General features: G+C 36.7%; 1 protein-coding gene across 5 annotated transcripts in view; it reads right to left on the bottom strand.

Annotated features, from left to right (window-relative positions):
* LOC131037311 (golgin candidate 2) overlaps positions 1 to 14536 on the bottom strand; it is a 98039-nt gene that overhangs the window by 5197 nt on the left and 78306 nt on the right. For all 5 annotated transcript variants that reach the window (XM_057969407.2, XM_057969403.2, XM_057969404.2 and 2 more), the window contains one exon: positions 14275 to 14367. In XM_057969407.2, coding sequence (XP_057825390.1) covers positions 14275 to 14367 — 93 coding nt within the window. The remainder of the gene's footprint in view (positions 1 to 14274; positions 14368 to 14536) is intronic.

Here is a 14536-nt window from a genome sequence, read left to right as displayed (position 1 = left end):
CAAATTTTTGTCGCATCAGGTTGAGGGAATGGACAGCACCAGGTGTTCAAAAAATGTGTGAATAATGCTCCTCAACCAATAATCCAACAGCCCTATAATTTTTGGCATTGTCTATTATAACTTGTGCAACATTTTGAGGGCCCACTTCCTCAATGGCTTGACAAAGAATGTTAGCAATCAATGCACCCTCCTTCACAATCCACTACTCTGAAAAACATTGCCCCTTTAGGGGACACTACAATAACATTGATCAATGGGTGGCTTTTTGAATGTTTCCATCCATCAGAAACAATGGACCCCCTTGTTTCGACCCACAAATCCTTGATGGACTTCAAGGAGCCCTTTACAAATTTCACCCCTTTATCCAATAAAGTGTTATGCACCTTCTCAAAACTTGAGCCCTTTTACCCTTTTGGAGTCTCATTAATTGATTTCACCATTTTTTGCCAATATGGTGAATGAACAACATCAAAGGCCAATCCATTCACATAGACACATCTTGTTGTGTCTTGATCGGCAATCTCTCTAGACTCATTCTGAAATGTCATTTCCAAAGGTCCCTTTGATCTCTTATGTATAGAGGCCACATCTTTTTCTTTGGGTATGGACAAAAATGGATGGCTCTTTATAGGTTAAAATGAGAAGGCGGTGGAGGGCGCTTCATCGCTCAAGATACTTTCGTTACCAAAGGATAATTTAATTTATGGCTTGATACTTGATCTACTTTTTCTTGCTCATGAATATATGCCAAGACTTGTACATTTGGAAGGCCTTTATCATCTTCACTTGGACAAAATTTGATGCCTTGTCCAAGGATCTTGCACAAATGAGCTTTCACTTGATTGTATGAGCTCGAATATCTAACTTTACAATGACCACAAATCCAAACATAACCTCCACCACCTAGAAGCTATTGTACCATTTCAACATATTTCCAAAGGGGGGAGTTTGGGTTTGTTTTGAAGCAGGATTGGTTCATCGAGCTAGAAACGGTTGCCATTCTCATACCCAAGACAAGTTCAATAAACAACACATTCGAAGAATTGAAACAAACGAAGCATGAAAAGCAAGAGAGTTCATTTGCAAAAAATGAAAGAAAAAAACAAAAACTTCAAAAAACCTACCTCTTTTGAAGAAATCTTCCTCTAAGACCTTGACAACAAACAAACACTTACAAATGCGTAGGAATAGCACAACCAGCTTTGAGCATTCAACAATCAATCTTCAATGGCAAGCAAGAAAATAAGTTCAACAATCGAAGAAAATGTTTTAATTTTTCATTCAAAATATGAAAAAAGCGGTTTTTTTTGCCTTTTGGATCTTTTGGATGTCATATTTTAGGGTTAGAGGGGCATATGGCTCTTTTTGGAATTAAAAAAAGTCAAAAAAAATTTAAAATGCCCGAATTCGACGAATTGACGTTGTTGGATGCAAAATTTGGCCTATGTTCATCCAAGCCGAATCCACAAGCTGTGGGCCAAAACCCTATTTGAACCCACAGGGAACCAGACCCAAACCCCGAACCAAGTTCAAACCGGACCAAGACCTAGGGCTTTTCTTGGGCGAAACATTAACATAGTATTTTGTATAAAGGCAACTTCATTGTATTTATTGTTTGCACTTATTATAAATGGAATAGCAATTTTGTTCATTGCATACTTGAGTTCGTCATTTTTCCTTTGAACAAATATGTTATCATAAATAGTTTAAAAGCATTTATTCTTGAGTAGATTTTTCCATGAGCAGACCTTACATGGTATCAAAGCATGTTTACACTTGAGATAATTTATTTCCATTTCATAGAAGTTATTTCTAGGAGTTTTGAATGACCTTTCGTAGGTTCATTTGTGAATGTTAGAGCAAATATATGCTCTATATTGTGTCCAAAGAACCTGAAAAGTTCTATATTACCGTCATGTCCCCTCCTTGATCGTTATATATAGCATAAATGAAACAATTATTGTTATTAATTAATATAATTACCAGCAAATAATTATTTGAAATTTATTTATTTATTAAATATTATTATTTAATAATATTTATTACTAATAATATTCTTGAAATATTCAAATGAGAGTAAATTAATATTATATAACAAACATAATTTACATATTTTTAATTGTAACACAATTTATATATATTTAAAATAACAAATATATATAATTTATGTAACTGATGTTATACTCCCTTAAATTGTGAAGAGATAGGAAGCAGCCACTTCTTTAATTGGAGACTTCTTTAATGGGCAGTCCACTTCAAGAATAAGTTATTGGACTTTCACGTTACTCAATGAACCATTTATTTAGAACATAAATCATTATTAAGGGCAAGAATTGTGTGTGTGGAGGGATGCGATCTTGGTAAAGATCGTATTAATCAATAAGCGATATTATTACCAACAAATTGTATTACACGATTCTCCAAGGAGAAGAGGCGCGATTAGGTGAGGGGTTCCCAAGTCTCTCCAAAGGGGCACGTAGATGTATAAAATACGTCTCAATTCCATTTGCATAAGGGGGAGAAGAGGACGGGAAGATAGAGGATATTAATAGTCAACAAGATTGAGGAGGATATCATCTACAATCATCGAATAGATGGGAAATGATATAGTCTGTGCTCATAAAAGGAGGACAATCAATAATACCTTTGTTCTTGGGGTTATTTTTCTGAGTTTGGAGCAGACTTTGGGGAATAAGGCAAGGGAGGACAGCAAGGATAAAGTGCTGACAGAATCAGAACTGTCAGAAAGTTACAGGCAGTAACATCCCTGCTCACTTCAGCAATGTGTGGGTATCACTTCAGCAATGTGTGGGATGCACTTAATTGGCATGTTTAATATAAGAAGCCTAATGAAATAAAATATTAATAAATTATAATAAACAAATAAATAAATACTGATAATAATATAATAATTATAATAAATACTGATAATAGTATAATAGTTATTATTATTATAATATTGACTGAGAAATGTTCTGCAGAGGAATATAATAATAATAATATATAAAATAATGTTTGGTCAGACAATAAATATTAGAATATAAATCAGAAGAATTCTTAAGTTAATATTAGGAAGAAGAATATGTTTTTCTGTTACAACTGCCTGTGTTTAAGAAGTTGGGAAAGGGGATGTTCCTAATAGGGGACATTACATTTGGTTTGATACTTACATTAAGAACAATGGATGTTTGAGAGATGAATAATTTATTTATTAATATTTAATTGATCGAACTGTGAACTATCACTGATTTGATGCATGTTAAGGTGGAATTGTCTCCTAATATATTCAGTTTGAGTCATAAGTTTATTGAAATAACATGCTTGGACCCATGAGGGGAGATTACAGTTACCCCAAGTTTCCGGGATGGGGGCAGCAAGAGACAAGGGCGCATTTTGGGGACAAGGACAAGAGGGGGCCATTTGTTGGGCATGGCAAGTGGATGACTATTAAATAAAATAAGGAAAATTTAAAAAATATAGAAAATTTCAAATATTTAGATAAAGCATGCACAATGATAGAGATTGTGCAAACACAAGGGACCAACATATGCTATGTCATTGGATGGTCAAAGGGTTGTCAAAAGCTTAGACTTGTCAAAATTTTCCTTTTGTCAAAATGCAGAAGCCCTATCAAACAAAGGCAAACCAAATAATGAGTGAAAAATGTCTATAGTTGTCAATGGTATGTGCATGGAGGTAGACGCAAGGATTTTTGGAAACTCAATCATGCCATGGAAAATGATAATCATCAAAGACACCTAACTGTTCAAGAGGACATTCATCAAAACAAGGTGACAATCAAGAATGTCATGGCGAGGACAACCTATGCAAAGCTAGAATAGAGATACACTTAGGAAATAACAAGACAATGGAATGATATATGGTAGCATAGTAGAAGAACATTTGGTGGAGGAATGTCTAAATCCTATTGACAGAAAAGAAATGTATTGGTTTGGCACTAAACTAAGACACGATTGAAAGTTAGAGATGATTATCCACGAGACAATCCATGATAGAGTTCAAGGATAATAATTGGGAAAGATATATAAGACATGCACCTATATGAAGATAAGAAACACACCTCAAGATATAACTACCAAAACAAAGACATGTAGGAGGCATAAGTGCCAATACCAAGCTTATTCATGGCATAAATATGATAGTACTCAAGAATAAGAGCAGTGAATTCGACCACGCGACAGATAAGTAGAGGCATGACATTTGAAGAGGATGGTGACAATGATAGTGACCAAGAGTCCACATTAACATTAATTAACGTCTATAAACAAAAAAGTGCATTAAAATCCATCAAAGGAATCTAGTCCACATTAACTTGATACTTATATTCTAAGTTGCAGGGGCGAACCCCCTCACCCTTGGTACCGGTCCAGTCTGGTCCTAGTCTGGGATCCTGGTCCAGTCCGTATGTGGTCCAGTTAGGGTTCGTGATTCACAAGCCTAGTTGGGACCAGGTTGAACCTGGGTGGTCGGCAGCCCAAAAACAAACTTTTTTTTGCAAAATTTAATTTTTTTTTCAGATCCGCTACATAAAACTTAAAATAAAACCCTAAAGTGAGTTTTAAAACATAAACTTGGCTCATTTCTCCTCATTTGTGTAGCAAATGACATTTTTTTGCTAGCAGGTTGAAGAAAGGGTGAACAAAGTTTGGCTTCCAAAACCAAATAGGAGGAGTTGAAGACTGATTTTTTAAGCTTCAACAAGTTTTCAGCATCATTTCCACACATTTGCAAGCGCCCATTGGCTGAAAGAGGTAGGTTTTTTAACATTGTTTTCAACTATTTTTGTTTCACAAATTGTTAAACATGAAACTGTATATGGTGAAAAATGATGATGATAAACTATTGCAAAACCATAAAAGATCCAACCACAAGCAAACCCTAGTTCTACAATAAAGCATTCATCATACACCAATGAAGAAACCTAAAAACATGCAAATCAAAAAATAAGATAATAATACCATTCACATGCCAAATAAGGTTTGATCTCCATTGTCTCTTATCTCCATTGATCATGTTTGATATATTTGCTCTCAGATTTTATATGTGCACAAGAGGTCAACAAAGAACGGAATTGTGGTTGCGAGGTCACTTGATCACAAGAAGGCTTGATTGCATATATCATTAGGGTTGTGAAAGGATGAAAGGATCCTCTTATATAGAAGACACCTTAAAAAATGGAGGGATAAGATCAAGAGGTGAAAAGATAAATGGTCGGATAGGATTAAAGGGTAGGTAGGAAAAATAATAAAATATGAAGGGGGTAGGTGGAAGAAAATTAAGAGATAAATGGCATGTGTCATTGAGGGAAAAAGCTAATGAATTAATTAAATAAATAAAGATCTATATAATTAATAGAAGAAGTGGGACCAAAATAAAAAAAAATTATTTAATTTAGGGAAAGGATAATTTAAATAAATAAAAATATTTATTTAAATAGGGAAAGGCTAGAAGAGGATAAGTGAATTAATTAAATAAATAAAAATCTATTTAATTATAGAAGGCTTAGGATAAAATAATTAAATAAATAAAAATATTTATTTAATGATGACAAGACAATTTTAGGTGTCTACAAAAACGTTAATTGTTTTTCATTGTTTTGCTTTTGTTTTGAATGTCTTCATATTATTTCTTGCCATAGGAACTAGAATGGCATCTACCTCTTCCTCCATTGGCACAAATAAACAATCAATATCAAAACAAAGAAATGATCTAAATTCTCCCCTATGGAAGTATGTTGACATTATAAGGCCACTTCCAAGGGGTGGGGGATTCCGTTGGAGATGCCAAAGATGTGTAGAATGTAATAGTTCATATTTTCGGGTGGTAAGCCATTTGTGTGGAATACTAGGAAGAGGCATCAAAAAATGCCTTGGAAAAGACGATAAACCTATACCAGATGAGACGGTGATGAAATTTATTAAGGAGCATGAGGCAGCAAAAGAGAGAGAAGCCCATAGATTGAATCAAACCGCACCAAAAAAAACAAAGGGAATGCAACCCCCATCTAGTCCCAATGTTGTAGTTGAAAACCACCCCTTCTTTTCCACAGTTGAACTTCAAAGTGAAGCACGCTTGTCACGCAAAAGAACAAAGGGGCCTTTAGAAACCACATTTCAAAAAGAGAGTCGAGACATTGCTGACCAAGATGTAGCAAGGTGCATATATGCAAATGGGTTGGCTTTCAATGTTGTTTGCTCCCCATATTGGAAGCAAATATTGAGAAGTAGTATTGAAGCTCCAAGAGGGTATAAAGGCCCAGGTTATGAGAAGGTACGTGGAACCTTATTAGAAAGAGAGGTGAAGGGGGTTGAAGATGCATTGAAACCCATAAGGGATTCATGGGCTGCGACAGTGTATCAATTGTTTCAGATGGGGGAAAGATTCTAAAAATCATCCCTTGATCAATGTCATAGTGGTGTCCCCTAAAGGGCCAATGTTTTTGAAAGTTGTGGATTGTGAGGGCCATGTAAAAGATGGCCAATTTATTGCTCATATTCTCATCTCCGGCATTCAGTCAGTGGGACCCCGCAATTTTGTCCAAGTCATAACAGACAACGCAAAAAATTGTAGAGCTGCTGATTTGTTGGTTGAGGAACGCTATGATCACATCTTTTGGACACCTTGTGCGGTCCATTCACTCAATCTTATGCTACAAAAGATTGGGAATAAAATTAAATGGATTGAAGATGTGTATGCAAAGGCCGAGGACATCCAAATGTTCATCACATACCACCACGTCTCAAAGGATTTTTAGATCCTTTTCGAACTTGGAGCTATTGAAGGTAAGTGAAATAGTAATTTAATTTTACATTTTCTGATTTTTTTAAATTTTCAATGTTCATAATATCATTGTGTAAGCTATATTGTGTATTCTTCTTTAAAGTTTGGCTTTATTTTTTAATCATTTTGGCATTAATTTGTGTTATAGGTTGCTGAGACCCGTTTTGCATCAAACACAATCATCTTGAAATGACTTGTGAAAGTTAAAGTGGCATTTTGCAATATGGTGATCAGCACAAATTGGACTATTTGGAAGCAGAGTAGCAGTGAGAGAGCAGCAAAAATTAGGGAATGGATATTGAATGAGTCATGGTGGGATCTTGTGATATATCTCCTTAGTTTCACTGAGCCCATTATGAACATGATTCGTTATACCGACATGGATAGGCCTTGCATAGGTGAGATTTATGATGGCACTGACTCAATGCTTGAAAAAATGAAGTGCATTATAAATGCAAGAGAGAATGACCCCGAGGAGAAATTTTTCAAACAAGTGGAAGAAATTGTTGTAGAAAGGTGGAATAAGATGACCACTCTTTTGCATCTTCTTGCCTATGCCTTAAAACCAAAGTACTATAGCAATCAATTTCTTGATAAACCAGGAAGGATTGCACCATGGAGAGATCTAGAAGTGTCTGCTAGGTACAAAGAAGCATTACTTAGACTCTATCCTGATGATGATTTGCGAGATATTATTACAAATGAGTTCATAGAGTTTGCAAATGGAAATGGTCTAGGTGTTGATGCTCTTCGTCATAGATCCAAAAAGGATGCTCATAGTTGGTGGTACTTCCATGGCACGTGCTTCCAAAACCTACAACCCCTTGCTGTCAAAGTTTTATCACAAGTTTATTTATAGTTTACTTTGTCTTCATAGGTTGCTAGTAATTTTTTATTTTAATTTTTATAAATTTATAGCTTTAATTGTTTACTTTGTCTTCATAAGTTGCTAGTTCATCTGCTTTAGAAAGAAATTGGAGCACACTCTTCCATCCACTCAATAAAGTGCAATAGATTGCAATAAAAAAGAGCGGAAAATTTAGTATATGTGCATTCCAACCTACGTCTTCTTTCACACAAGCAACGTGACTACAGCCAAGGGGAAACAAAGATGTAGGATATAGAGCCAAAGCATACTGATTTGGATGCTTCCGCTTCTCAACTTGTTGCATTCGATGACTTGGATAACAAACAAACTTATAATGCAAGTGCAAGTGGAAGTGGAAGTGGTATTGGCATTGGTTCATCTAATAACAATGTCAACGATGAGGAGGATGAGGAGAATGAGAATGATGAATTAGAGAATCCATTTGATGATTAAACTTTAAATTGTTGAAAGTTGAAATAATGAAACTTGAATATTTTGTCATTTTGATATTAAACTTGATGTATATGATGCTATTATGGTATGATCATGATGCTATGATTACAAGTTTATGTTGGTTTTGTTGTTTATATGATGCTATGTGACATGCTAGTCTTAATTCATGCTTATATGCTGCATATATATATATTTGTACTAACGAACCCAAACCCCTTTTCAAAACTTTGTCGTACTGGTATACTGGTTCTTCGAACCCGAACCGGCAACTTAGCTTATATTCATTACTTGTGTGTTTTTTTAAATAAACCTTTTTTGGCTGGGCTGTAGCAGGCGGCTAGCTGTCCCAGGCATAGCTAGCCGTTCCGAGACATTCCGGCAAATTCTCAAATGTCCCCAAAATGTTTCCAAAAAAATTGGTTTTTTGGGGACAGCGGGCGACGTTTCCAACCCGTCCCTAAGATTTTTCTAAGCAAGGACAGCCCCATTTTGACTGGGGACGCATCCCTGGGTAACATAGGAAAATGTTAGTTTTGTCTTTTATTTCACCTAAATTGGGCACCCAAAGGCCAAGTTAACAAGAGTTTCAGATTCTTTGCCAATTGTGGTTTTTTTGCAACTAATTCATTCTGCATCATATTGGAGCAAATCTAAGTTCACCATTGCATCCAAAGTGGCCAAAAGCCACAAGACCATTTGTCAAATCATCTAAATCAGACATCTCTCTTGGAAGACTTATTTTTAGATCTAGGCAAAGTCATATGGCATGCAGACTAACGAGCAATAAAGAAAAGATATATAAACTGCACTACACATACAGCAACACACATTGGAAGTCAAGTTTTTGGGTTTTCAAAAAACCATTTCTAAACTATATTACCAAGAAACTGTAAAGGTTATTTCCTGACTTGTTTACAGAATAACACCCTGATGATTGTGTTCCAACTTCCGATGGCTGGCTGAGACTATAATGGCCATCAATTACCAATTTCAGAGAGTTACCCTGAGGAATCTAGCATTCCCACTGCTCCTTTATATGAGAAGTTCACAATATTTAGTTTTGTTCCACCACTGATTTCTGAATAAGCATGGTGGCACCACTTGGACTCCTTTAGGCTCAAGGTCCCTGTCAAAAGCTAGTTGCTATCCTTTTAACTTTTTAAGGTTTTTTAATCTCGTGTGATCCCCCTTTTTAAGATCAGTGTGCCTTTGTACATCTCCATTGTAACTTATAGCATCCATTTGTAAACCATAGTCCAAAACCTCCTTTAGCCCAATATGATGACAAAGAATCTTGCATTCTTGATTATACTCTCACATTGCTCAATCTACAGGCTCTCTTAAAATAGTAGTCTCACCTTCAGGGTTCAATCAGGAAGTTACCAAAAATCTGCATCATATTGGCCATCCACACCTCCCAACACAATGACACATTGCTGCAGAATTCCTGAAAGTTGGTGAGGTGAATAATCTCTAGACTTTTTAGCAAAGTGAGGACCACCATATTAGTAAGGTGAGAGTTTGTTTTCAGTGTTGTTATATTGTTGAGTATATTACTTACACATGTATTGTCTAGGCATATAAATTTTAAGTGAACTTTAATTTTCTGCATTGCTTCCATATAGTTTATGTGGGACTGGGAAGTTTTGAATATTTATATTTCTTGAAAAATGCCAAAAAAAACTAGTTAAACTTGGATAATTTGGTTGCTTTACTATTACTTGGACCTTCAAGTAGCGTATGTGTTGTGACGTTTTCACACATCACCCCATTGCAAATGGGGACCCCCACTTTTTTGCTCTTGGGTTAGTTCTTTTGCTTAGTTTGCTTTGCTTGGCAGTAGTTTCATTAGTCTTTAACCTCTCGCTTGTGAGGAGATGCAATGCCTTTGTTGTCAGGATGTGATCAGTCTAGCAGCAGTCAAGTCCCCCTCTAGACTAGTTTGGAGTCTTCTCATCTCTAAGTGCTCAAGTGATAAGTGAGACTTAGATGATAGTTGAAAGTCAAGGTAGTCTTTGGATGATGCTTCACAGTGCAACTTCTAGGTCAAGACAGGGTGAGTTTTAAGTGTGATGAGCAGTCAAGCAAGCAGGTGGGTTTCCTCAGGTTAGAACTTAGAAGCAGGAATCGATCAAGGAGAGATGAGAAATCAAATGAATAAGATGAAGTGCTTAACGAAGATCAACCAAGGTCTAAGAGGTGATGAAAGAGGAAGAAAGCAACAAGTCAACCTTATGAGCAAGTCGTTCTACACTTGGTGGAAGCAACGAAGCGATAAACTCAAAGTGCAAGTAAGGAGCTTTTCCTTGACTTCCTTATATCCATGGCCAAGGATGTATTTTTCCTTGACATGCTGAAAACCACGGCCTAGGACGTATTTCTTCCTCGCTAAGATTCACGCCTTGTGAAAGTCAAATGTTTGAAGAGCTTGAAAGCGATGATGCTATCTCAATTCCTTGTTGAGTGGTGATGGAAGTGCCTTGATGGATGAGGATAAAGAGGCTTTGAAAGTAAATTGAGTGAGGAAATATTCATGTTGAAGGTGAATGGTAATGAAGAATGCACAATTCATTTACATCCTTCCTTCACTCCCTCAAAACCCAGGCCATCCTTGCAAAATTCCCTCACCTATCCAAATCCCCAGCCATGATCAGAATTCTTCCTTTACTCCCCCAAACCCACGGCCTAGGAGGAAATTTTCCTTGACATGCTAAACTTGTTTGAAGCAAATTGAATGATGATTGACATCATGCTGAAGGTGAAGTGAATTGATCAGCTAAGTGCTTGAAGTCAGCAAGCTTGAGCAACAAAGAAGATTTTATCATTTGCAGGCCAAAATCCACGGCCATCTTAGCAGACCTCCTCCACCCATCCAAATCCACAGACTTCCTTGTGACATTGCCTTACTGCCCCAAAACCCTGACCATCCTTTGCGAAATAGCCTTACTGCCTCAAAACCCCGGCCATTCTTTGTGACATTGCCTTCTGCCTCAAAACCCCGGCCATCCTTAACGTCCTGCCTTCACCACTCCAAATCCATGGCAGTCCAAGGAAAGAAGTTCCCTCACTCCCCCAAAAGCCTAGCCATCCTTTGCATCCTTCCCTTACTGCCCCAAAACCCTGGCCATCGTGACATCTTTCCCTCACACTCTCAAATCCATGGCATATGACCAATTTCCCCTTTACTAGGCAATGGAAAGAGCTACATTGATATTTGATCAGACAAATGAAGGAGTTTGATGAAGGGTAGATGTGATTAAGGCAAACATGACTTGGAGAAGTCAGCAAACATTTCCCTTGCAGGCCCAAATCCACGGCCATCTTCATTTCTTCCCTGACTACCTCAAAACCCTAGCCATGATGGAAGTTGTTCCCTGACATGCCCAAGTCCATGGTAGTCCTAGGCAGTCTTCCCTGACCTGCCCAAATCCACGGCAGTCAGCATCACATTCTTCCTTAGGTTCCTAAGATCCAAGGCAGTCTTGGTGAGGTTCAACAATTTGTCTACCACTTGGTAGAAACACCAATCAGACCTTTAAAAGGTGAAATCTTAGACTGAAAACCCCAATCAGACCTGAAATCAGATTTTAAGATCAGACATGAAATCGGAAATCAGGTCATCATTTCACCATCATTTAGACTACATATGAAATTGGAGGTTGGTGAAATCTATATCATATGTGTTTGATGCTATCTCTGTTTTGCAGATGCGAGAAGATGAAGGAGCCAGCTGCAAGCAACATCAAGGTCTGATGCAGGAAGCAAGCATGTGGAATGATTGAGAGAAGACATAACAACTTGGAGGGGTCAAGATATTCAAGGTTCAAAAAATCAAATACAAGGACTTCACAATGCAAAGGAGGAGATCAGCATATTCACTTTACAACTTTAGCATCGTATTGATAGCATGAAGGAATCATGATGAGGAGGCATCAAAGGAAAGGCACTACAGGGCAAGTGTAGAGATCAACATCAAGGGAGGAACATATGACCATCTTGAATTTTCTTTGGAAGATAATAGAAGATAGGAGATTCAAGATGGAGAGCAATGCAACAACAAGTTCTAGACATCCTAAGGAAGGAGTTTCCACTCAAGAGAAAGAGAATGAAAATGTGATCAAGGCAAAAGATAGTTTCATAAGAGTTAATCAAGCCTAACAACTTGATCACTTTGAGATGATGCAATTTGGGAATATCCCCCACCGTCATCACCTCAAGCACTTAGAAATGTGAGTATCAAGAGATATTGCCTGAATCACAAACACTTGTGATGAGTTACATGGAATAAATTGAGGTGGCACCTAGTCATCTTCAACCCAATCACATCATTCCAGGTCAAGGCATCCAGATTCAATGCACTTCACTCATCCAACGAGGAGGATAACTACCATATGTGGAGGCACAAAGTTCGATGTACCTAACCTCATCATTCATTGGTCAGCATTCAAGGAAGGACACGTGTCCTAAAAATGTAATTTTATCATTGTTCAAGCATTAAATGTTATGTAATGGATGTAACAAACCCTAATTAGGGTTTCTATCTTTCAATCTTGACTATTGATGTGGATTTGATCGTAGCCATTCATTTGTAAAGAGAAGTCTATATAAGGCTTGCTCTCCTCATTTGTAAAGGTTAAGAGTTCAATTATAGATAATAGTTAGCAGCTCGATAATTAGCAGTTAGAGTAGAGTAGGAGGAGAAGGCAAAAATTGTTGTCAAGGCATGTAAATAAACATACCTTTTCATTGAATATATGGTGAATGGTGGTGTTTCTTTTGCATATTGTATGGTTTCTTGTTGGATCCTCATGTTAGATGAAGTTCATTGATTGTGATAGAGTAACATATGGATGTTGATAATTCCTTGGTTCATACTATTTGTGGTTGGATGACTTTCAATTACAATGCATAGTAAACCTAAAACTTAAAATGTGCTAAGTTCAATTGGGATATGTTTATTCAAGTTGCGGCAGTGTATTGGGTATTTGGATGAATGCTCATGATATGAAAACCTTTCATTCCCCTTAGAAGATTGCATCGGTTTTGTTTAGTTGTTGGCAACATGGTGAAGCAAAGCTCGGTTTAAGGAGTGTGTCCATCCGAGCATGATCCAGTGCTATCATTGATCTTAGGAGTAGTGTAGTCTCTCTAAAGCCTCATCCTTTTTATCTTTTTTCAAGTCAATTAGATCTCAAGTTCCAGCTGCACTCAATCATTGATCTTAGGAGTAGTGTAGTCTCTCTAAACCCTCATCCTTTTTATCTTTTTTCAAGTCAATTAGATCTCGAGTTCCAGCCACATTCAAGCAAAGAGTTTAAGCAAAATGTAAGTCCCCCTTGTGATTCCACCAATATCACATCAGACCATTGACCTTATCTACACGTCGAGACCTGACAATTGGAACCTTGGAGTCACCTCAAGTGATCACTTAGTTGAGCATTTAAGAGGATTTTGTTCGGGAGAGGATAAGATACCTTGATATTTTATTCTGCGTAGGAAGTGCATAAAAACACATCAATAGTATGACAATTTATTGTTGGTTCGACCTACACCCTTCCCAATCCTAATTGACCACTCCTAGTGATAGTGATCCACCTCCATTATTTGTGTTGCAGAAACCTATCTAGTTTCTGCCAATTACAAAAATGTTACTGCTACATAGTCTCTCAATAATTATAAAGCCTTCTCTGAAACGACAGGTTGGAGTAAGTATCCTTCTGCCTTTCCTGACTGCTTTCAACACAACTCTTTATAGAGCTTGTAACCTGAGAAGAGCTTGAGAAATTCTAATTACTGAAAATTGGATGCATTATGATGAAATGCAGTTCTCTTATAGATATTTATTCAATATCACAGAGCATTTAGGTATGTATCTGCTAAACAATAGTCACATATTAAAAAAAAAAAAGATAATTACCAGTCAGTATCTCCATATTTAATTATAGCTCAGCCATTTCCAGAGGATACAACTCTAGAAAACCATCTTGACCATTTCTCATCTGTGGCAACTTCGTTGCAAATATTAGAGCTTGATAAAAACTCAGTTTGAATCAACTAGAAGCAATGCACAAGACTCATTAAAGGGTACTTCGTAATGTTGTAAACATAAGAACAACTTGATAATATTTCAGATTGGAATTATCTGAGATTACCTTAACTTGCACTTGTTCAATTTTCTCACATAAATTTAACTTTCTTTCATCAAATCCTTCTTGTTCCAACTGAGTTTGTTTTGAAATATCAACCTGTAGATCAAACCAAAAAAACAGTCAGCACTGAATGGCTAATTTAATGCAACTCTTTTCCCATCAAATGTAACCAATTTATACAATAATGTAAATTATGCACAAACTAACTTTAGTCATAGAAATACATTTCAATAGATGACCAAAATTTATAAATATATATATATAT

This window comes from Cryptomeria japonica, chromosome 3 (genome assembly GCF_030272615.1).
Source record: "Cryptomeria japonica chromosome 3, Sugi_1.0, whole genome shotgun sequence".
Taxonomy (NCBI): Eukaryota; Viridiplantae; Streptophyta; class Pinopsida; order Cupressales; family Cupressaceae; genus Cryptomeria; species Cryptomeria japonica.
Note: the sequence above shows the minus strand (reverse complement) of the source record. Positions and strands in the feature narration are given on the sequence as shown.